General features: G+C 41.4%; 2 protein-coding genes across 2 annotated transcripts in view; both read left to right on the top strand.

Annotated features, from left to right (window-relative positions):
* Nucleotides 1-22,837, top strand: part of Slc5a3 (solute carrier family 5 (inositol transporters), member 3) — a 29,152-nt gene extending 6,315 nt beyond the window's left edge. The window contains exon 2 of the mRNA NM_017391.3: nucleotides 12,084-22,837. Coding sequence (NP_059087.2) covers nucleotides 12,421-14,577 — 2,157 coding nt within the window. The 5' untranslated portion in view covers nucleotides 12,084-12,420 and the 3' untranslated portion in view covers nucleotides 14,578-22,837. The remainder of the gene's footprint in view (nucleotides 1-12,083) is intronic.
* Mrps6 (mitochondrial ribosomal protein S6) overlaps nucleotides 1-24,198 on the top strand; it is a 53,892-nt gene that overhangs the window by 6,301 nt on the left and 23,393 nt on the right. The gene's annotated exons all lie outside the window — the stretch shown is intronic.

A 24,198-nucleotide genomic window follows, 5' to 3' on the forward strand; every position in this document is an offset into this window, starting at 1 on the left:
CAGTGAGTTTCCTGGAACTGTGTGTTGTATTCTGCCCAGAAGTTCCACTGATTTCCAAGATGATTTTGTAGTAGAAAAGTCTTCTTTTTATGGTATTTTGCATATCATATAAATGGACTGAAGTAAATGCAAGCTTTATTCAGAAAACCAAGTTGGAGTCTTTGGAATGAGTTGGTCCAAGGTGAGTGGTTAAAATGGTGCCTATAGGTTATACTGAGAAGTGCTCAAGTATCTGAGCTCAGGAGGAAGAGGGACAGTGGGCTCGGAGTTCTGTGTACTGTGTGGGTAACCGAGCTCAGGAGAAGGGGGCACAGTGGGCTCAGAGTCTGTGTACTGTGTGGATTGCTTTACAGAAGCTTTCTACTATCAGGAAGCAGCTGGGTATTGTAAATGCTGCATTTGTAGATATGGCTGGCACAGCTTCAACAAAGAGACTGTCATCATCTCCATGCTCCAAGGGCTTGGTCTCATGTTAAGGTTGACCAATAAATACACAGCTTATGTGTTAAAACATTTAAGGTATGTAGGGATGGTTTGACCAGATGTGGTGACTGGGTATGAAGAGACGTGCCTCAGTCTGTGCTTTGATTCTGTTTTCTAAACGGGCAAACAAACATACAATTCCAAATAAAGAGGTTAGTTGCTGTGGTAGAATCAATAAGAACTGGCAGTGGAGAGGCCTGGAAGGTTCTTTAGAGGCTGATAGAACTTGCACTTGCAAGGATTTTTAAGCATTTTAGACTCTCAGTTTCTCATTTCTGAATGAGGGTGATCCTTGCTGGAAGGCCTTTCTTTGAAGGGGAAGTGGGTATCCAGTGTGGCTCCAGAATAATAGCTTCTGAATGCATTACCTCATTTTCCATTGATCCTTTACTGTTGATGCTTCACGAGGTAAACTATATATATATGCTATTATATCAACATCCAACCCTGAAACACAGTTCTTGCTCTGTGTGATTAGTGTGGTTGGTGCTGGTCATTGCAGTGATCACTGCACTTGTGACCTGGGCTCGCTGCCCATTTTCTCTCTTGCTTCCTTGTAGAAATCAGGTTTTATAGGAAATCCGGTTTTCAGAGTGTTGGCACCATGGGCCAGATGAGGTGTGTCGATGTGGAGATGAGCTCGAGCTCTCGTTTTGTAACTTCCGAGTTAGTTCATTGGATGTAAGTGGCTGTTCCAGTCCTCTCTGGGCATGCCTATGGACAGAGTTCACCTTGATTACTTTTCAGTGCTTTATAGCAGACTAATTACCTACCCAGTCAACACGAAACATGCTCAGTTCATAAAAATAACAGTAAAAAAGTCAAAGTAAAAACCCCTGGCATTTCCCAGTTTGAGATTGTTGGACTGACTCTGTGAGGCCTTAGGCTGGTGTGCATGAGAGGCTTTCGAGGTGCACGTAGCTAAGAGCCTGACCGTGTGAGCTGCGAGGACGGCGTGCTCAGCTTACACGTTCTTATTTGTTGGATTATGTTGAGCATGCTTAGCTTGGGTTTTTGTTTCTTTTTGTCTTTTTACCTCCCTTCCAGGTAGAGTTTCCACTGTGTTACCAGGCTGGCCTCTGATCCATGTCATCCTCCTGCCTCGGCCTCCTGTGCACAGCTTTGACAGGGGTAAGCCACTGTGCCCTGCTCACCAGGCCTGCTTGATTTCTCCCACTTTATTAATTTCTTAGGGGTTAGAAATAGCACTTCCAGGCAGCGATGCTTTGTCTGGAAAATGACGTGTTTGGCCAGGGTCTACGTAGGAAGATGGTGATTGTTAACCTGTGATCCTCAGAGTATAGCATTAGGAAAAACAGTGAGCTTAGCCAAGACTGGGGACTTAAGTTTTTAATCGTGACCAGGCTCTGTTTCTGTAGCGTAGCGACTATGTTAGTACCTCAACTAATCTTTTCTTTTTGTCTTTCTCCCCTTACCCTGCTCCAGATACCTGACATCACATTGCAGATCTGAAACCTCAGGTCCAGGTTCTTGTGAACATACCTGTCGGCTATGTTTCAGTTGACTTGTTTGGCTCTCCTTTGCCCTAATCATTTCTTCTGTAATTACCGGGTCCCTGTTAACTGTTTACTCAGTTTTTGAATACCCAAGAGATTGGTGCTTAGGTAAGAACTTAAGGAAAACTGGAAGTGAAAGCACTAACTGAATATCTCCTGGGTGCTCAGGCTTCAGACCCTGGGCCTTAGCTGCCTTCCTCCCAGAATCAGCAGGAGTCTGTTTTTGGCTTTGTTTAGATTTCACTTTGGAAAATGCTCTCCTCAACATCTATTCTGGCCATTAAATTTTTTCATTTTCCCAGGTGCAGCATCGGGAGCCAGATTGCTGTATGTGTAGCCCAGAGTGTAGGGCTGTGGATGCTCAGTGCTGGGACCAGGGTCCCACCAGGAGTGTGCAGTTCTTGTTTCTGTTAGAAAAGTACAGGAATGGCTAACGTCTCCAATAAGTGCATTGCAGATAGAAAACATCCAGTGGGTACTGGTTTTGATTCAGTTTTAAGGTGAGTTTCAGTAGGTGAGTTAAAAGTTCAATTTGAGCACAGGCTGTGTGCCTGGCGGTGTTTCCCAGCATAGAGGTACTTTTGCCCCTCTGTATGCCTTTTAAATTGCCTGACCTTGTTAAGTCAATGATCCAGTCTAGGTTGTTTTGATTGTGTTTCTTTTGTTGGTGCACTGCTTGCCTGCTGATTGTTAGCTGTCTCTAGAGAGCACCTGAATGGAGTTTGTGATCTCGAAACTGTAAGTCATCAAGGTTCTGACAGGGACAGCCCAAGCCTGAGGACTTGGAGCACTTCTGGTCTCACAACAATGCCACTTTCATGTGTGGACCAAGTAAGTTTTTATTTTTGTTTTTTTGTTGTGTCCCCCCACCCCCCAAATTCAATCTGTATGAGAAAAAGAGTGAAGAAATTTGAGACTTTCTCCTAATACCATTTTTTTTTATTATTGTTGTTACTAAATATTTTACCTGACTAGGATGAAATCACTGGAAGTTACTTCTAAAGTTTCCAAGATCTGGTCTTCTGATTTCTAAAGGACAACCGTTCTGAAACTTTGAATTTCTAGACTCTCTTCTTGTTTTACCTGAAATAGAAGAGGAAGGCCTCCTGCATTCATCGTTTGCAGCAGCATACTTGTTTTGTGCTGATTTATTCAGGATACTGCTAAATTATTCTGTTTCTGGTCTTAGTTTTGTATCTTGAAGAAAAATTCTCTTTTCCTTAGGGGAAGTTAGGACACAGCTAAACTGGCTTCTTAGGAGAGTTAGAGACTGGTTTATTACGAAGATGCCGTGGTTACGGTGTCTGTCTCATCACATGGGGAAAGAGAAGCCATGTAGTAAGTGTTTAGGAAAAGGTTTTCTAGAAACAAAACAGGAACCAAGTATGTTGAACACACACATTCACACACACACACACACACACACACACCCCTATACTCCTGTGAAGTGAGCTCTAAGTTGACCTGGTTGAGTTTTACTGCTTTGAGCCATATGGTTGTTAGCCTTAGAGAGGGATAGATGCTCACTGTGTAGTACTGCCCAGCCTTAATGATTACTGGAGTAAAGGCTGTGTGTGTGAATGTGTATTTGAGGTATGTGCTTGTCCTTCACTTTGGATTCTTCAACATCTTGAAGATTAGTGTGATTTACATTACAACCACAACGAAGAAGAAAAAGAATAGGAGGAGGAGGAGGAGGAGGGAGGAGGAGGAGGAGGAGGAGAAGGAGAAAAGGGAGTGTTCAGCATCACAGAGCTCACCAGGTGAGGCAGTCTGAAGTGGGAGCCATGCCTCTATTGATTACATCTAATAGTGTACTATAGTTTAGTCAAAGTGCTTTGTGTTGAAGAATGTAGTTTACATCTATTTGGTATCAATAGGTGCCAGCCGGTATTGCCTTGTATTTCAGGAATGCTCTGGTTAATAAACAGTTGCAGTGTTCATGGGGTTCAAGGTTCAGGTTCTAACAGGAGACACACTAGGAAATGTATGTATAAAGAGACTTGAATGGAAAAGAGGAAGAAGAGAATGTGCTAAGGTCCATTATAGTTAGGGTGATCAGGTAAGATGGAAACGTAGTAGATGAGCTGAGCCAGTGCCTGGAGCCTGAGGAGGTCTTGATGGAGTTGTAGTAATACATTCCCAGTTCAGACGGTGACAACTACTGCTGGTGCTGATACAAAGCCTTGCTTGAAAGAGTTGGCAGCACAGAATTGTTTAGTGCTTTTTCCATTCACCTTGGCTCTCGTGTTATTGCAGTTGTTACCGAACTTGTGACCAAGAAAATCTTGAACTTCTTTCTCTTCTAGGTACACAGCCCAAGTGTAGCATGTGCCACCATGTCTGGCTTATACTGCCCTGGGGATTGAGCCTGAGGCTTCTTGCATGCTTCTCAATGAGCTGCATCCTCAGCATCTCCACAATTCTTTAATTTGATAACCTGTCTGATGTTGCCTTGGGGTGCATATTCCTACATTTTATAGGTGTGAGAAGGTTTAGGCATCACTCAGCTCTAACAGATCCACCAACACTTCAGTCTTATGGTGTCTCTACTTCTGTTACCTGTTTTTGAAGTGTATTTTATACTTTCTTTAACCCTTAAAATTTTAAACTGTTACAGAACAGTTGATTTGATAGTCTACTGCATAGTTTTCATCTCTGTTTTTAATCTAAGATCTGAGTGATGTACTTAATTTTAGTTTAAAAAAAAAGTAGTAGCAAGTCAAGGATCATGCTTTTCGGTGTTTGGTCCCCTTGGGCAGTTGTACAAGGTTTTCAAGAATGCCATTGGTGCTCTGCATAGTTCTCAGCTCGCCTGGGGTTTTCTGTGGTTCTTCCTTGTGGTTAGAGGCGGATTAGGACTGTTCGCAGGGATGTCAGAGCCTTGTGGCGGGAGCTGTGCCAGTGTCCTTTGTTGGGGAAATTAAGCAGTTACCTGGTTTGGGTGACCCATGTTGGACAACTCCATGGCAAGTGGCACCTCCTTTCCTTTTATAACAGGTGACGTATGGAATAATAGACTTGGGACTGGACATTTTGTTCTTTAGCAGTTATCTGCTGACTTGTATTTGAATCAAATACAAAATGCTGGAAGACTTTAGATTAAAAGCAGAAGCGAAGATGACTACAGCACTTCTCCTGTAACCAGAAGACTTTTACTGTGTAGCTCTTTAAAAACAGCCACCTTACATCTGGTGCTGCCTCTATACTGCCTTTACTCCAGTCTGGATCTGAAGAAGTCTCACAGGCTATGCTTTCCTCTTGTCTCACATGCTGTAACAACAGTGAGTCCACTGTCTCTGCAGTGTTCTTTTAGTTTAGGTCCACATAGTTTTTGGAAGGTAGTAGGTAGGAGTTTGAGTACGTGAGGCTGTACATGTGTGGAGGACTGTGGCGTGATGGTCATGCTGCATTCCATTATAAGCCTGACGTATCAGCAAATGCATGTCATCCATTTTAAAGCTTACCACCAGCCTTTGTCCATTACTGCAGGTGCATTGCTGTGCAGGACGGGTGTGGGTTGCAAATGTTGTTTCTCCTTTCTTGCATCAACTGGTTGATACATACTCATTTCTGTGTGTGTTTTCCTGAAGAATACTACAAAAGAATGCAATTCTGTACCCATACATAGAGAGGGTGTTCCTGTACTTTGGTGACCCTTAACACTCCTCAGTTCTTGCTTGTTTTTAGTCTCACTGGGGCTCAGACCCAGGGCTCTATACATGCTAGGCAGGCGCTGAACCACTGACCTGCACCCCGAGCATCTCGGTGTTCTTATCTATGAATTGGGGATAATTGCATCTACTCCTTGAGTGTCTGTGAGGATTGGAGCAGTTTCTCCGTGTACTGTATGTAGCAGTACCGCTTGGTGTTTGCTCAGCGCTGGTAGTGCTGGTGCAGGAGCCTTTTCATCTGAGCTGTAACTTGGTGAGTGTTGCCTAGTGTGTGGGAGGTTCTGGAGTAAGTACCAACACTAATGATTATTGTAGTCAGCGAAGCAACTCAGATCTGTTGGAGAGGTGGCGAAGGTCAGAGTTCTGCATAAGTTATCAGTAGCAGGAAGCCTGGGCTTGTGTTTGTGTGGCTTGAGCTTAGGGGATCGATGCTTGCCTTTCTTAGAGTGAGTAGGACTAGCAATCATCTGAGAAGACAAACACAAAGCAACACAGAGAACAGTAAATGTGAAACCTGTTCCAAGTGGAGTTAGGACAGACAAGGAGGGTGCTGGAGGGGTATAGGAGGGGCAGGTGGCATCCCCAGATACATTTCTATCTCAACAAATGATGGCCCGCCATTCTACATGCACTTACTTGTAGCAGCTTGAAATTGAGGGAGGGAACTGCGCTGTCCTTCTAGCCCTCCTAAGTCTGCCGTCTCACACTGCCTGCGGTGCTTGGTGATCGCGCAGGAGACCTGACTTCAGCATTCTCAGCGCCGCACTTGTGAATGAAACAGGCACTGGAGGGCTTGCTTAGGGTGGTGTCCAGTTGCGGGTTGTGTGATGTATATTGGATGGTAATGTGGAAGGAAGGCAGGCAGGAGGGGTTGAGGTGGACAGGGAACAGACACTGAAGTGGAGAGTAGTGCCCGTCTAGAGTGTAGGATCACACAAGTTATTGTGTTAGGTAGGCAACAATGATACCCAACTACATGGACCTCAATCTTTTTAAATGTCACTTTCTCAACATATTCACTCACATGTGACTGCACTTAAATACTTGAGTTGGATTTTGTTACATGTGCTCTTTGCAGTGTTCTGTTCATATTCTCAGTGTGTTACCGTGAGGATGTTCTGGCCACTCAGAATCGTGTCTTTTGAGCTGGTCTTTATTCAGCCTGGACTGGCCTCAAGCTTGTGGTCCTTCTGCTTCAGCCTTGCAAGGATTACAGGGGTATGCTGGCATGCCTAGCTTGCGTACAAATTTTTAAACATGTATGATGTGTGGAGATTGGTTTGTTTGTTTATATCTGTCATTAGTGTATTTTTGCCTGTCAGCACAGAAAGACCTTTTCTTTGAAGGCAGTAATAATTGCATTGTAGTTATGGGCAGAAGCAATATAGACACTGATGTGATACAAATTCCACCTTACACACAACTAGATTCTGGGACACGTTAACTCTTTTGGTTTTCTCATGTGTAAAATGATCACAATAACTGTCTTTATAATGATCATGAGGGTTTTAAAATTTTCAGTTTTAACTCATTTATAACATTGTACTCATGATTAACTGAAACCCATATCAGTTGTATTAAGAAAACTTGCTTTTGCTTTTAAGTGTCTCTGGTAAACTGTATTATATCTGTATTCTGCCTCTTGATAAGTAAAATTAGAAAATAGCCATGTGAGTACTTAATACTTTGCATCAAGGATCATTAATTATTCTACTCACAGAATTTTCATTATTGGACTTTGACTCAAGATGACATCAAGTGAAAATGTATGAGAAGTCTAAGATGACGTAAGTTCTCGTGTTTCCTCAAAAGAGTGATGTAAATTGATGGAGTGGTAGGGAACCTCTTTAAGACATTTGCAAGTGAATTGGACACTGAATACATTGTCTAATTTTATCCACTTGTTCTGTATGTAAAGAACATTTTCGAAGGCCCTAAAACCCCTTGCACACGGACAGGTAAATCTGAAAGGGCAGAGTCATCTTTCCCAGTGTGTTCAGGCTGGAGAGAGTGATTGAGCAGAGCCACCACCCTGCTGTGGGGGTTGGGGGGACAGTATCAAGAACTTTCTCTATGCTGGTTATGCCCCTATGATCTAGGCAGTGGCTGCATATCACACTTGACGTTCACAGAGATAGATTGTCATTACGAAGTGACAGATCTTCAAGTCCTGCTCTTCAGAGAGGCACTATTTCCTGCTCTACTAAAGGACTTGCACCTCTGTCTGGGTAGCCCATACCTACTGCTTTTCTGGATCATGCAATCTGGTGTTAAACTGTGTTGTTTGTGGCTTGGCAGTAGAGACAAAGGAAGCCTCTGGTGTGCTCATGGGACACTGAGGTGATTGCAAGAGACTTCCAGAGGACTCTTTTGTGAGCCTTAAATGACCAGGTGCTGAGTATTTTTCATTTCCGTTACTACACAGTCTTGACTTACTAGGCCTGCCACTGTCAGTGCTGAGGCCCTGTACAGGTTACCCCAAAGCTGAGGACAGCGCAGTTGGTCACTTTTAGGGTCAACATGATCAATGCCTGTGGTTCTCAGCCTCACTAATGTTGCAGCCCTTAATACAGCTCCTCATGTTGTAGTGACCCCAACCATAACATTGTTTCTGGTGCTACTTCATAACTGTGACTTTGCTACTATTATAAAACATAAATACCTGATATGCAGGATGGTCTTAGGTGACGCACGTGAAAGGGTTATTTGACCCCACCCCTGCGAGGTTGCTACCCACAGGTTGAGAACCACTACTTGATGCCTTGTTACTTCACATATATTTTGAAATTGCAACAGGAGCCCAAACTGAGCTCTGTGCCTATTTCCCTTGTTGCCTGTTTGTTTTTTATGACATGTGGCTTTTCTTTTTAGACATATGCATCCTGGATTTTATAGATTGTTACAAATAATTTTCTGGTTTGGCATATAAATAAAATAGTTACCCTCTATTTCATACTTGTGTCTTTAACACCTAAAGGAGTTCATAGTTGATGGGTCTCACATTCTTTTCTTGTTGGTCAGGCACAGTACCATGTACATTTCTTTTCTGTCTTTGGATTTAATTCGTTTAAATGCACGGCCAACAAATCTGCATTCTGACTTAGTGTGAAACCATAAGTAATGCATCCCCACGATTTTAGTAGGGAAAGTCCTGCTACCTCAAAACACCTTTTATTATGGGGGACCATTTCTGTGTGCTCCAAATATTTCTGTTCTGGAAATTTTTTTTTTTTTAAGAAAAAAAAAAGAGTTATATCAAAGAAAACTATTACTGGTGAAAGAAGGCTTATGAATACAAACCACAGTTTAAAATGTTGCATGTCAGAAGGAGGTGTTTCCGTGTGTATTCTTTCTAAATAAAGGAACTCTGGACTCGCTCGCTCATGGTGCCTTTGTTGAAGAATTGTTCACTTCTTAAACATAAAAAAATACAAAACTTATTGTATATTTTATTTAGGACTCCACCCCCAACTTAAAGAAATGTGAAATAGTCTTGGGAGGCTGAAATTCAGGGCTTTGATAATGTCTTTTTGTGACTGACACTTGAAGTGAACCGCCATTGTACTGTAGTATGTGTATCTTTGTACAATCTGAATTGACCTGTTTTGGTTAGTATTTTCTATTTTGAATTCTTTAGGAATATTAATCCCTGTATGTATTTTTAAGTTAGAAAACTCTAAAAGCATACAGGCCATTACAGTGTTGTGAGAAGCGGCTGTCATCTGTAGCTTTGGGAGGACCCAGAGAGAGAAGACAGAGCCAAACACACTTTGTGGTTTTTTGAGGCAGTCTCCTCGTAGCCTGGGCAGGCCTGGGCCTGAAGCAGTCCTTTGCCGCAGCATCCCGAGCGCTGGGGTTACAGGCGTGCCCTGTGTCCAGCCTTGGACAGCTCTGAGCTCAGATTGGGCTGCTCTGTTTTCTGTGATTCAGATCTAAGGAAGGTAGGACTCAGACCTTGGATGGGAGTTTCAGCCAGGTGGAACATTCTTCAGAAAGTGCATTGTGACTTAGCTGATGCCTTGAGTGAGTCCTGTTTGACAGGAGTGATGGTCCTAGCACTGATTTCTAGTGATAGAACCAGGAAATGTCTCCTTTGCTTCTGAGTACTTTGTCTCTGAACGCATAAGCTGCTACATCAACAGTGGTCAGAATTGGATCCCCTCCTCCATCCAAACAAAGGCTCTGAATGTTTTCTCAGCCTTTGAAAAACATGTTAAACTTTTTTTTTTTATTCTAAACTCCCATTCTTACACACACACACACACACACACACACACACACACACACTCTGTAGCTGTCATCAGACACACCAGGGAAGGGCATCAGATCCCATTTCAGATGGTTGTGAGCCACCATGTGGTTGCTGGAATTGAACTCAGGACCCCTGGAAAAGCAGACAGTGCTTTTAACCGCCGAGCCATCTCTCTACCCCCCAATCCCCATGCTAAATTTCTACCAAGAAGAGCTTTATGTGAAGGTCCTTGGAACCAGCAAGGGTTTACGTTTGTATGTGAACAAATGACAAGGTACAGCGGTCCTTGCCTCATAGGTATCTTCACGAAAGGCAGGTCTCTGACTGACCTCTCTCTCCACTGTGACTGGGGATGGTCCTTACATTGAAACATTTAAAGCTATCCCTCTAAATAAATAGGTTTATTACTCAGCTTAGAGTTTACTGAATTATTGGAGGGTTTGTCCTAAATAATTTGGAAGGTTTTTTGGTTTGTTTTGATTTATTTTTGTTAAACCTGAAAGATTTGGAGAATTAAGAAAGCAGTTATAAAATATCTTCAGGATTTGGCAAGTATGAAGTAATGATACAAATTTATACTTAAGTTGGTTTTTCATTTTGTTTGGTTTTTTCCCTTTTGCTTTTGCTATTGGCAGTCTCTTATCACTGACATGACTTTCAGGAGGCAGGATTTTAATGTGGATTTTTTTATTTGCAGTTTTTTTTTTTAAATGTAGGTGCAATTATTGTGTGCTATGTAAAAGAGCGCTGAGATGGTAAAGAACCGTTCTTTTGGGAGTGGTATGGATTAGACCAGACGAGTGTGTAGGGCTCTAGTCTTTAGGAAATGACTCTGTCTTTTTCCTGGTAAGAATGTGCTCAAGTTTTTTTTTTTTTTTTTTTTATTGGTTATTTTATTTATTTAGTGTGTTCAAGTTTTTAACAGTACAGTTTTATTTCAAGCTGTCCTGAGAAAAGATGGTCTTATTTTTATTTATGGCTCCTAAGTTTACTGTTGATTTTTAAAAACAAAATACCTAGATTTATAGGAGCAATGTTTTTTTTCAAGCATGGGAAACTGTTTATTTTGAGGTTTCTTCAGTAGTAAGCACAGCCACTTAGATCTTAGCATGTGACAATATTACTTTGAATAATGATAGTATTCTTAATGATCTGTCAGCTATTTTTATAATTAAATGAAGATTTAGGATTTATTTCTTTACTAATTGGAGAACCATCAGCTTTATAACTTCCGTATAGTTACATTGAAATGTGTGTTTTACAGAGAGATCATCTTAGCCCAGAACTGAAGATGTCAGATGGGTTTAGTGAAGATGATTTAATGGCTGACAACGTTTTGTTCGGGTTTAGAAGAAGAATAAGAAATTATTCATTTTTCCAGAACATTATCTCCCTTTGCTTTTCATTCAAGAAGAAAGAATTAGACACATCACAGTATTGAAAATATTCTATAAGATCAAACCTTGAGTGCAATGCTTTCCTCTTCTTAGATTTTGTTTTGGAATTATTACCTGAAAAAGGGAAGAAGGAAGGGAAAGATGTCGTTACTTCTAAGTTTCATAAGCATCATGAGGGCTGTGTGCAGTGTGGGAAGTTGTTTGTTGTAGCACTTTTGTGTAGGGTATCTTGTTTTTCACTAGCCATTTATAACTCTACATTTCCTTATGACTATGCGTTGACGGTAGGAACATTTAGCTTCTCAGGTAGATGCTAACACCAAGTATATGGAGCTGCATCTAGGACTCTAGGTAGCCAGAATGTTAGTCCCTTCCCCAGTGCTAGAAGGGTTTATAGTATTTGAAATTCTATTTTTGATTTGCTAGGGAAATGTAGTGTCCCTGTGCCCTCTCAGGGTGCTTTAAGATTCCCATCCCTGTTCTGAGCTGAGACTACTAGAGTGAGACAAGAAAGGCTTATTTACATGGTTGGCAGATGCAACTGAGAAGTCTTTATTTTTACCTCAAAACAATGGCTGCTGTCTCTATCCTCTGTGACAGTATTGATTGTGCTTTGCTGTGGTTATTAAAGTGTATTATAAACGTGTTTTTCTTTTTATAATAAATGTTGCGCCATGTTTGCTCGATTGAAAGTTTCCTCCTCGCCTGGTGAGACACTCCTCTAATTCAATCTTTGTCTTTTGTCTTTGCTGCCTTGCAGGGTTGGTACAGTAGGCTTCACTAGACTTAGCTGCAACTCAGAGCTTCTCCTCCAGCACCTGAGTAAATGCTGATGGTCTTGTGGAGAGTGGATTAAGAGTACGAGCTAAGTTCTCAATCCCAATTGAGAAGCGGAGGAAATGTAAACTGTCTCCTTCCAAGTTTATCACAGCCACCACCATCAAGACAGCAAACCAAAGGACAAAGACTTTGAACTGCTGTGTTGCTCTGTGTAGTCCAGTGCACGCATGGTTTACAGACTTGGCTGGGGTTACTAATAAGTAAATAAAAAGCTGGACGCTTCTGTCATTCGGACATTTCATTCACCAGTTACCAGCATGAGGGCTGTACTGGAGGCAGCAGACATTGCCGTAGTGGCCCTGTATTTTATCCTGGTCATGTGCATTGGCTTTTTTGCCATGTGGAAATCTAATAGAAGCACTGTGAGTGGATACTTCCTGGCCGGGCGCTCTATGACCTGGGTGGCGATTGGTGCCTCTCTGTTTGTGAGCAATATTGGGAGTGAACACTTCATTGGGCTGGCAGGATCTGGAGCAGCAAGTGGATTTGCAGTGGGCGCATGGGAATTCAATGCCTTACTGCTCTTGCAACTTCTGGGATGGGTTTTCATCCCCATTTACATCCGGTCAGGGGTATATACCATGCCTGAATACTTGTCCAAGAGGTTCGGTGGCCATAGGATTCAGGTCTATTTTGCAGCCTTGTCTCTGCTTCTCTATATCTTCACCAAGCTCTCAGTGGATCTGTATTCAGGGGCCCTCTTTATCCAGGAGTCCTTGGGTTGGAACCTTTATGTGTCTGTCATCCTGCTCATTGGCATGACTGCTCTGCTGACTGTCACCGGAGGCCTTGTTGCAGTGATCTACACAGACACTCTGCAGGCCCTGCTCATGATCATTGGGGCGCTCACACTTATGGTTATTAGCATGGTGAAGATTGGAGGGTTTGAGGAAGTTAAGAGAAGGTACATGTTGGCCTCACCTGATGTTGCTTCCATTTTGTTGAAGTACAACCTTTCCAACACAAATGCTTGTATGGTCCATCCTAAGGCGAATGCCCTAAAAATGTTGAGAGACCCAACAGATGAAGATGTTCCATGGCCTGGATTCATTCTTGGGCAAACCCCAGCCTCGGTATGGTACTGGTGTGCTGACCAAGTCATCGTACAGAGGGTTCTAGCAGCCAAAAACATTGCTCATGCCAAAGGCTCCACTCTAATGGCTGGCTTCTTGAAGCTTCTACCAATGTTTATCATAGTTGTACCAGGAATGATTTCCAGGATAGTGTTTGCTGATGAGATAGCTTGCATCAACCCAGAACACTGCATGCAAGTGTGTGGAAGCAGAGCTGGCTGCTCCAATATTGCTTACCCACGCCTGGTGATGACCTTGGTTCCTGTGGGCCTTCGGGGCCTGATGATGGCAGTGATGATTGCAGCTCTGATGAGTGACTTGGACTCCATCTTTAACAGCGCCAGTACCATATTCACCCTCGATGTGTACAAACTTATCCGCAAGAGTGCAAGCTCCCGGGAACTAATGATTGTGGGCAGGATATTTGTGGCTTTTATGGTTGTCATCAGCATAGCATGGGTGCCAATTATTGTGGAGATGCAAGGAGGCCAAATGTACCTTTACATCCAGGAGGTGGCAGATTATCTGACTCCTCCCGTGGCAGCCCTCTTCCTTCTGGCAATTTTCTGGAAACGCTGCAATGAGCAAGGGGCTTTTTATGGTGGAATGGCAGGCTTTGTTCTTGGAGCTGTCCGTTTGATACTGGCTTTTACCTACCGTGCTCCTGAGTGTGATCAACCTGATAACAGGCCAGGCTTCATCAAAGACATCCATTATATGTACGTGGCTACGGCATTATTTTGGATCACAGGACTCATTACTGTGATTGTTAGTCTTCTCACACCACCTCCCACAAAGGATCAGATTCGTACCACTACCTTTTGGTCAAAGAAGACCCTGGTGACAAAGGAGAGCTGTTCTCAGAAAGACGAACCATACAAAATGCAAGAGAAGAGCATCCTGCAGTGCAGCGAGAATAGCGAAGTCATCAGCCATACTATTCCCAACGGGAAGTCTGAAGACAGCATTAAGGGACTGCAACCTGAAGACGTTAATCTGCTGGTGACATGCCGAGAAGAGGGCAACCCAGTGGCTTCCATGGGTCATTCAGAGGCAGAAACACCAGTAGATGCTTATTCCAATGGGCAAGCAGCTCTCATGGGTGAGAGAGAAAGAGAGAAGGAAACGGAAAATAGAAGCCGGTATTGGAAGTTCATAGACTGGTTTTGTGGCTTTAAGAGTAAAAGCCTTAGCAAGAGGAGCCTCAGAGACTTGATGGATGAGGAGGCTGTGTGTTTACAAATGTTAGAAGAGACTCCACAAGTTAAAGTGATCCTAAACATTGGACTTTTTGCTGTGTGTTCACTTGGAATTTTCATGTTTGTTTATTTCTCCTTATGAACTTAAGGATACGGTGAGACACTTAAGAGAAAATACTGGTCTTTGAAAACAAAAATGTAACTGTCGCACCTCCCAGGCATTGTTTACGCTGAAGGTTTTAGCCAAATTCTCCTTAGCAGAAAAATCATCTATTTGTAAGACTGTTTTCCCAGAGATGGGGAAAACGTAAATCTTCAACTTACATGAAACAGAGCAGAGTGAATTGTGCAAAAAATGTGGTTTGAGAGTTTTCTGTACCAAAGTAAGGAGAGACCAATTATTCTCATGTATCACTTAGGACAGAACATGTGCTAAGGTATCGTGAGTAAAGTGTCTTGTCTACATTGCCAAGGCTTGGTAGACCCTCTGCTGAAGGAAATTTGCTCATTTATAAAGGCTTTTGTCTCTAATCCCTGCTACAGTTAAAAAATGAATTTGTAGAGACTGTATGATTAGTTAGGTCCTGAAAGTCTAATGTGTTGTGTACTAATGACTTGAGGACAACTTTGTGTGTGTGGCTGGTCATTAGCACGAGTCTACGGATTCTGCTTGCCAAGAGAAAGGAAGAGCGTTTTCCTGCAGGTCCTTTTGTACTACAGCTTGTATGGAAATGTCAGCAGCCGTGGGGAGCAGACTTGGTTTCCATCTCTTCCCTCTCTTTTTTCCTACTTAAACTGAATCATACTCCACGGACTACCAAGTCTGTCTATAATTTTGCTTTTAATTAGGGGGGAAGTAAATACTGCTGATGATCCCCACATTTATTGATCAGATAAGAATATTTTAAAATATAGTTTGAGAATTATCAGCTACCAGGCAATGACTGATATTTAATGCTAAGTAGATGATGAATCATTTTTTTTTTTACCTGCTTTCTAGCTGCTTCTTTGTCATTTTACTAACATTCCTTATTTGCCAAATGCCTTCCCAAATGGGTCCTATTGTAAGATGTTCAGTATCGTGGAGGAGCGTCAACACTACTTGTGTGCCGGGGTTGGCACTTGCTTAGTTTGTGAAACGTTGTTAAGTTTTAGAGGAACAGTCTAATTCCATTCCTTATAAGTTCTCTTCCTTATTTCTGTCTTTTTTGAAGGCTTGCTGTGTATATACATCTATGCTGTTATAGTCAGTTAGCACATGAGTATGTTTCATTACGAAGTGGCTGTCAGTCATAGAACACTCGGCAGTCTTACTGTTGATGAGAGTAGATTTTCTGTAGGATGGCCAGCATGTTCCTCGGTTGCCACGAACAGGGACTTTAGGGTTTAGCAGTGTGCTTGTGGGGGATATCACACTTGTGGAGGACTCTTGATATTGACCTTAGCTTAGCTTGGTATCCAACTGCCACATTCATGGGCAGCAGATCTTTTTTTGTAGGCTGTTTCTCCTTATTGAAGATAGTGCAGGAGGAATTCGAGAAAAATCCTAGGGATGGTGTGTGTAGTCCTATGTCTTCATCACTGCCTCTTCTCCATTAGAGATGAAGAAAGCGAATTCTGTATCTACTTTCTTTAGGCCGATAACTTTTTAAATTGCATGACTTTTATTAAGCCTTGTACTTAAGGAGAATTACTACTTTTATAGATCATTTTATAGCTTTTCAATCAAACTCAGTCCTGATAACCAAAACAAAACAATACCTTTCCTTAGTTTTTTTTTTTTTTTTTTTTTTTTTTTTGTAATGCATCGACTTGTTTGCAGGCGATGGACGTCATGAGTCCAGTGCTGTTAGGGATCACAGATTGTCACACACAGTCTTCCTATCTTCTGGAGGGTTTCTGAGGGACTGAGTCTGGAAATTGAAAAAGTCATCTCTGTATGAATAGCATGCATTTCTGAAGAACTTAGAGTGCCTTGTACAATTTTTCTCTTAGTTTCTATTTTGAGATTTATAACCTGGAGCCAAGTAGATAGGGGCCATCCTTTTCTTGAGTGGAAAGTTGAGTTAGTTCTCCAAATGTGGACTCAGAGTTTGCCCATGTGTTTGGATGGATAGCTGTGCTTTGTGGCTGTCTTCTCTTAAACAATTCTTTTTGAGATAATCTTTCAGTCTTTGAGAAAGTTACAGAATATTGGGTTGTCCAAATTTGGATTAAGTTGTAGGAATTAACATTTCCTTTGAACACATTCCTATGCAAGTTAGCAGACATTGACACATTGGCCAAGTGGGCTTCCTCATCCTTGTATGTATAGCATAGTGAATAGGAGGTATTATGTGAATTTCTCCCTTTTATTTAGTGCTGAGTCCTAATAATTTGGAATGCTAGAGTCCTCTTACCCCCTTTTTGTTGACTTATAGTAAGATACATAATGTATACCGTAATGTGTCTATCTGTGTGTAAATAGCTGTAGGTCAAGTGTAGAGAGCTAATAAATAAGGAATAGCTTAGCATATGCATTAGATGTGTATTCTTACCACTGCGAACATCACTTTATTTAGTCTGAAGTTTCTAAAGCTTGTCTTCCTTACTGCTTTCCAGTAATAGATACTGTGCTTGAATACGTGTGTGATGGCAGCCTCATTTCAAGGACCAGCCTTTATAGGTCATTACAGTGGTTGTTCTTGGAATGATACCTGATTTTAGACTAGCAAAATGTTCATCCTTCACATGCATATGAGTCCTAAAAGATGGCATGGATCTGTAGACATTTACACATGTGTTTTTGTGTTTGTCCAAGCTAAGCTTTGGAATTGACCAAGATTACATTGACTAAAATAGTGATTAAAAGTAAACGTGAGGTAGGTGAGGCTGTTGGTCTACAGAGGTAGGTGAGAAGTAGTTATCCTCTGAGTGATAGCCAAGCTTCTAGATGATTGTCTTCCCAGGCAGTTCTTGCTTGGATCCAGAAAGGGCTTTTTAATTTAATTTAATTTTATTTTATTTTTAATTTTGCTTTGCGCCAGTGGCTGGGACAATGATTGATGGCTCTTCTGTGGGGTTTCTCTTTCTCTCAGAAGATTGTGTCCTGCCATCCTAAGAGTAAACAACTGGGCTGCTGTTGTTCTAGGAAGTGATTGCTTTTGTTTATAGAGAAGCATCAGGCAGTAGCAGCTGCCTTTGACTCAGATTGAGCGATCTCATCCCCAGGGCTTCCTTTCACCAGCTCGAAGGATCCACTCTTGCACAGAGAGGCTGACCTGGGTAGTCTATCCGTGACTCTTACGGGTGTCACCATAAGTGGTCAGAGATGCTTTGTGAAACTTCCCATTTAAGAACAGGTCAGTGGAGTTATGAGTTCTCTGAGTGAGGTTAAAAGCCTTCTTCAGGGTCGCTATGAATCCTTCAATTCCTACATCAGGAGTCTTTTTTATTCCGGGTGCATGGTCTTCTCATCTCCAAATACCATTTAGTGTAATCTACAGATGAGCCTTATTTTCCACCACATAAGTATGCTTTGTCATTACTCAGTAAAGAATTAGGTCTAATTTGGCTGATATACTAAGATGCCTTCCTCCCTCATGCCTCACTCCCTTGCACAGCTCCTTTTGGAGGTGTGAGTGGAAAGGGACCACATAGGTTTCTATTGTAAACATCTCACCATTCTCTAGGTTTATGTTGAAAGATTTGCACAAGACCATTCCTGTTGAATTATGTGACTGTAGAGCCTTCCTTGTTTGTGCACAGATGCTCTAAGAAGTAATAATAAAAGCAAAATTTCAAGATCTGACCAATCCCCATGAGATCCAGATGTGAACAGCAGGGGCTGGAGAGATGGCTCATTGGTTAAGAGTACTGCTCTTCCCAAGGACCTGGGTTCAGTTCCCAGCACCCACATGGCAGTTGATAACTGTCTGTAATTCTAGCTTCAGAGGATCTGACACCCTCGCACAGACACCCATGGAGGCAGAGCCCACTGTATATAAAATGAAACAAAACAAACTGTAAAGGTAATAGTCACATTCTTGAAATCCCAGAAACTTGAAGCATCTGGGCTGTCAGCTGGCGTAAGCCCCTCTCCAGGGAGTCAGGCCCAGCCTGCTAACTTCTAGTTTAATGGTAAGCAGGAGAGACAGATCTGTTAACAGAATAGAGGCTAAAGTGCCTGATACTTAGTATTGATAATTTAGTAAAATGAAGCTTTAGGCTTCATTATCTGTAGGCTTGCTCACGTCCTAAGCAGAGTTTCCAAGCTCTGTTCGGGTTCTCTTGTCTCCATTGCTCTGTAGCCTGCTCTTTATTTCAGTATTTTCTGATCTCTTGCGTAGTGCTTGGTTTATCTCACACTGTCTTGATGTACCAAAGTCTTCCTTTACCCCAGGATTGAGGACCAAATAATAACCAAATAATGAGTTAAACAGTTAACTTTTAAACCTATTATACCTACGGTAGTAGCTTAAAATGTTATTGGGAATAAATGTTTCCAGAATAATTTTCTCAGATTTGTATTGGTTAATAGTAAAAGCACTAGTGTTGTGGTCAGGAAACAGTCAGTAGTGAGTTTTCACAGAAGTTGCTTTGAGATGATGGTGCCTGCCACGTGATGCAGAAAGATCGAGTTTTTTTGTTTTTTTTTTTTTTTGTTTTCCATGAGGGTAAAGGTTTGATTTAGTTGCTACAAAGAGAAACACTTGTACCGTTAAGGTACAAGGCTGGTGCATAAGCAGTGATGGACTGAGACCTTTCTCATGAAGACCATCTCCTGATGTGGTACTGTTCCGTTGCACTGTCTTGCACACTGTGGCTGCTCAGCTAACTGCTTTGACTCCTAGGAGTGCCGTGAGCAGAGGTTCTGTGTAAGAGCGTCACTAGTGCCAAGTCCCACACTTCATCATGGGTTTCAGGTCAAGTTCTCACTCTCCTGTGCTGGCAATAAGGCTTTACTACTGACTGATCTTGTAACAGTGTTGTGAAATTGATCGTTCATGTTTCTGTCTCCGCTCCTTTATAAAAGGTAAGGTTTAGTTTGAATGTAAGCCACTCACTTTTCTGGCAACCAGCAACCGTTGACCTGTAGCCTTTTTCTCAGAAACAAAGAAAAGATGTGCTGTGTGTCTTTACTCGTCAGCAGTGCATGCTGCATGTGCTGCAGATGGCCTGCTTCCTCTGTGTGTAGAGGAGAGGTTTTCTGTGCCAGGAACGGAGCTCTGCGCTGGCACCCCCCCCCCCTTGTTTCACGTCCAGCAGTGTGTGTCTAGGGAAATGCTAGTGATTTTCCTGACAACACAAGTTGACAGTGTACCCACAGCATAAATAGATGAATTCACCCTACTTTCCTAGTGCTGCTAGATATATAAATTTATATATAAATAACACACATACATTTAATGTTCAATTTATCAATATAGCCTAGGCTTCTGAAAATAGAATGCTATTAGTAACTTTTGTGTGTAAGTGGGTGCGTGCGTAATTTGGAGATGAATCGGGCTCATTGAAATCTTTAAATGGCAGATGCTGGTATACAAGGTTTTCTGTAGTATAATCAAGTTTTGAGATTCGTGTTTGGGTTGGTGCCTTCTGCTTACCAGTATTGATGCGCTAGTTCGCACTTGTCCCTTTCTTAGTAGTAAGCTTTCTCTGTTTTAAACTTGCAACTAGTGAGGGGAACAAGTACAAAGTGCACATTTCTATACTTTTATGCAGTCTTTTGGTTCAAGGAAACAAGGCAGTTGAGTATCTGTATTAATGTTATTTATTCATCTTTATTTGCTTTTATATCTATAATTAAAATTTAAAGTGACATTATAAATTCGTGTCTATTTTAACTTCAATGTAGGTTTGTTAAGGGCATCTGAAGAACAATAGTTCATATTTCCATGTGTGAGGAGAGGCTAGAGGTCCATTGAAAGCACAAAACCGTGTTCACGAGTGTGTTTCCACTTGTGAAAAGCACAAAATTTAATAGCATTCTTACTAACCCACAAGTGCCAGTCATAAACCCACCCAGGCTTTGTCCCAAGTTGTTAGGAAGATCACAGCCCAGAAAGCCTGGGTGGTGAGCCCACTGTCACAGCCCAGTCCTCAGTGAGATCCTCTGTCTGTATGGCTTTGATGGAGAGAGCAACTGGTTGTATTTGGGGGTTGCAAGGGAAAATGAGGCCTGGACTCAGATCTAAAGCTGAAACAGAGAGTCAGGGTTCTGGTGGACGGAGTAGGTGGCAGCTTTGTAAGTAGTAATTTGAACAGTTTAAAAAAAAAAATCTCATTTAGAAGAAATATTACTTGTCACCAGTACTCTAAAGACATGAAAATATTCACATTAAATAGTGCAAGTATTATGTTGATTTATATAGTTTATATAAGATGACATTACCTTTGTTTTCTTTATGTGCCTAACTATACTTTTTAGTAAAAAGTTGGATCTCTGTGTTCTGAACATTAGACTATTTCTGGATAGATTCAAAATGACACTGCTTTTCACAGTGGCTTTTTAATCTGTTCCGTTAACTCCTAGACTAGATGACTGGAAAACTGTAGGTGTGCACACAGAAATGAAGATGGCATCTCTTCCCACTCAGCATTGCCTTCCTCCTTGTTTTTCTTACCTCCAGATAGTCCCATGTTTACCAGGAGTGAGAATGAGCCCTGTTGGCTTCTGTCTACCTTGTAAGATGCAGCCCTCAGAAAAGAGAGTGCGGGAGAGGCTTGGTAACCTCTAACAAAGATCTTAGAGGGCATAGACCAGTGTTGCTGAGAGAGAGACAGACAGACAGACAGAAACAGAGAGAGAGATATCAACAAGGTCTTGGTATATGATACATCTTAGAAGAGTTCACATGAACACTGATGGAAAGATTTTTCCCCTCCAGCAACAAGCTAGGCGTGTGTACCCATAACAGAATTTTACAGCAGGTAACCTGGAGGTTGCAATGTGGGGGTGGGAGCTGAGGGTAGGAGTGTGTGAGGAGTGTCCTTGGCTTAGTAATGTGTGACAGTGTAGAGCAGTTAACCTTTCAGGCCTAAAGACTGTATTCTGTAACTTTAAGAGTTTATTACAACTTTATGAAATACTTGTTAAAATTTCTTTGGCAGAAATGTTTTTCGTGGAAACCTGCTTTAGTTAGACTAAGTGAAATGTAGTTGTAGCAGTGTAAATATGTATAATTTCCTAATTTCACTGTGAGATCTCAGACTTTTGAGTGGCAAACAGATCACTGAGTCTTTTGCTAATGACTTGTCTGTGGGGTCAGTAAGATGTAAACTCTTTATTTTTGTTTAATAGCGACCAACTGTGGTGCTGTGGGATGATGGTATGGAGCCATTACTCCACTGCCCTTGTTGGTTTTGCTTCACTTTGAGGGCCTGCAAAGTTCAGACCCAGCAGGGCTTCCTGTCCCTTGCTCAGCTGCCTTTCTTTGTCTGGAACGGTTGCTAATCACCATATAAACTCTTAGGCTTTTCTGCTTTGCTTTGTTGTTGTTTTGTTCTTTTCCTTTTTTGACAAGATGGATATCAAAAATAGTTGCTGTGCAAAAGTTAGTAGTCTTCTTCAAGAAGAAAACAGTTCCTTTTCTAATACTATCCTGTGAAATTGCTTCACCCATTCCTTTATTTTAAAGCCAAATGTCAGCAGAATACTGCTGTTTTTATCTAAATAATTTTAATATGTAAGTATTAATGCATTTAAAAAGATGTCTGCGTTGAGAAATACTTCACTAGTGTACTGCCTGTGAAAACTTTGTTCAGATTTCTGGCTAAGACACCAGTCAGTATACTGGGGCTGCACATTACATACATGTATTATTTTAGTCAGGTATTGTTGTAGACCAAGCCTGGTTATAATAGAGTAGACTAACACTAGTTTGTTATCAGTTAATTTTTAATTATTTCCAGTTTACTCTCTTGTTTTCCTCATACTCTTCTCGTTTTCAGATTCCATTAATCGGGTCCATTTCATTGTGTAAGGCTTCAGTTTCAAAGAAAATAGAATTTGATATAAGCCAGGTTACTTCCATCTTGAAAGGAAAACAATTAAAACTGTAGATTTAAAATGGTTAATTATCTGTGACAATTTTAGCCTATTCTGTATACAACTGATTTTTAAAACTGTAGACTGTGTTAAGTGTTACTGTTGTTTAAAAATGGGGAAAAAAACCTGAAGCAAATCTGCTTAAAGAGCTGTTGGTTCTCATTGCTGACCACAAACACTATGTTCATGTGTACTCGTGTTATTTTTTGAGCTGCTACATTAGCCTGCAGACGTATTTGAAAATTTAAGATGAATATATTTCTTGCAAAGTCCGTTCCTTTCTGTGGTATCTTGTCCTGTAACTGAAGTGTAGTTATTATTTTATGGAAATGTTAGAACTTCTGTACCAACTTTGAATAAAATGAAAACTTTACACTTCTGTGCCTCAGTGTGAATATCTGTCCCAAACTCAGTTCTGTGTCTTAGTTGAACAAGTCAGAGTCTACCTAAGTTCTTACAGTCTTGACTCTCGAGTGCTTGCAGAAACCCCCGTGCTAGTGTCGCTATATTAACCATTGTGAACAATGCAAAACATGGAATAAGAATATTCTTGGATTTTCCCTTATGACTGGTGTTTGGAGAAGACACGGGAGTGTGTCCTCCTGGAGCTGCTCCTGGCACCTTGGCTTGCAGATACACAACTTCTTGCTCACATGCCCCCTTTAGTTCTTGGTGCCCTTTTATGACAAGGACAGTCAATCATAATTAGTGTAAAAAGCCAGAAAGTAACATCGAGTGGTTTTAGTCCAAAGACTTGAGGTGGTGTTGGTTAGCTCATTAAAGAGAAGTCTTAAAGCGGTCTGGTGTTACATTCCGTTCTGTGCCCTTGGTTTCCCTTAATCTGGGACAAATTCCTGCTCCCCAGCCCCATGTCTGAGGTCTGTGAATCTGACTGTCTCACAACTTGGGATCATTTTATTTCCTAATGATTAGATTGTATGTTTGGGGAGGGAATACAATATAATGGTAGTATGTTCTCAGAACTTACACTAGTAGTCTGTTGTTGTTATCCCATTATGGTTGAAATTAATCTTGATACTTGGTCAAGGTAGTATCTTTATATCTCTACACTCAAGTTATTTTTTCTTCTGATAATTTGTGAGGTAATTTAAGGCCATGAAAGCGCTTACTATTCTCCATCAAACAGAGCACATTGTTTTGAGCATCTACTTAAAATTTTTGTTTAAGTTGTAACTAACAGTACAAAATGGTTATCTTCCTCATCAGTGTATACTCAGAGTTAGTTTATCCAATAACTCATAGGCTACAGTTGTTGTTGTTCATGTGTTTCCAGATTTAGCTAGTGGGACCTTCAGGAAAGTTTTTGTGTTCTTTTGACATGGTTCTGTCAGTGTTTGAAGTACCTATTTCTAGGATACCAGAGTGTACTAGGTCCATTGTGTTCTTTCTCTATCCCAGTTGCATCAAGTATTTGGTAGAAAATGGTCTGCATATGCTCCCTCATTGCTGTAGGAGAATGGCGCATCTCATCTTATGATTTAGAGGGCATCACCTACATCTACTGGCTTCAATTCTGTTAAATGTATCTATGTGTGTATGGTTCTCTCTGTCTCTGTCTGTCTCTGTCTCTTTCTGTGTGTGTGTGTGTGTGTGTGTGTGTAAAGTTGACATTCAGTATCTTCCTCAATTGTTTGAGCTTGCTAACTGTAGTTAGCCATTTTGTCCTTGGGATCTCCTGTCTCTGCTTCCAGTCCAATGTTGGGATTGTAGATG

The sequence above is a fragment of the Mus musculus genome, chromosome 16 (assembly GCF_000001635.26).
Source record: "Mus musculus strain C57BL/6J chromosome 16, GRCm38.p6 C57BL/6J".
NCBI classification, from domain to species: domain Eukaryota; kingdom Metazoa; phylum Chordata; class Mammalia; order Rodentia; family Muridae; genus Mus; species Mus musculus.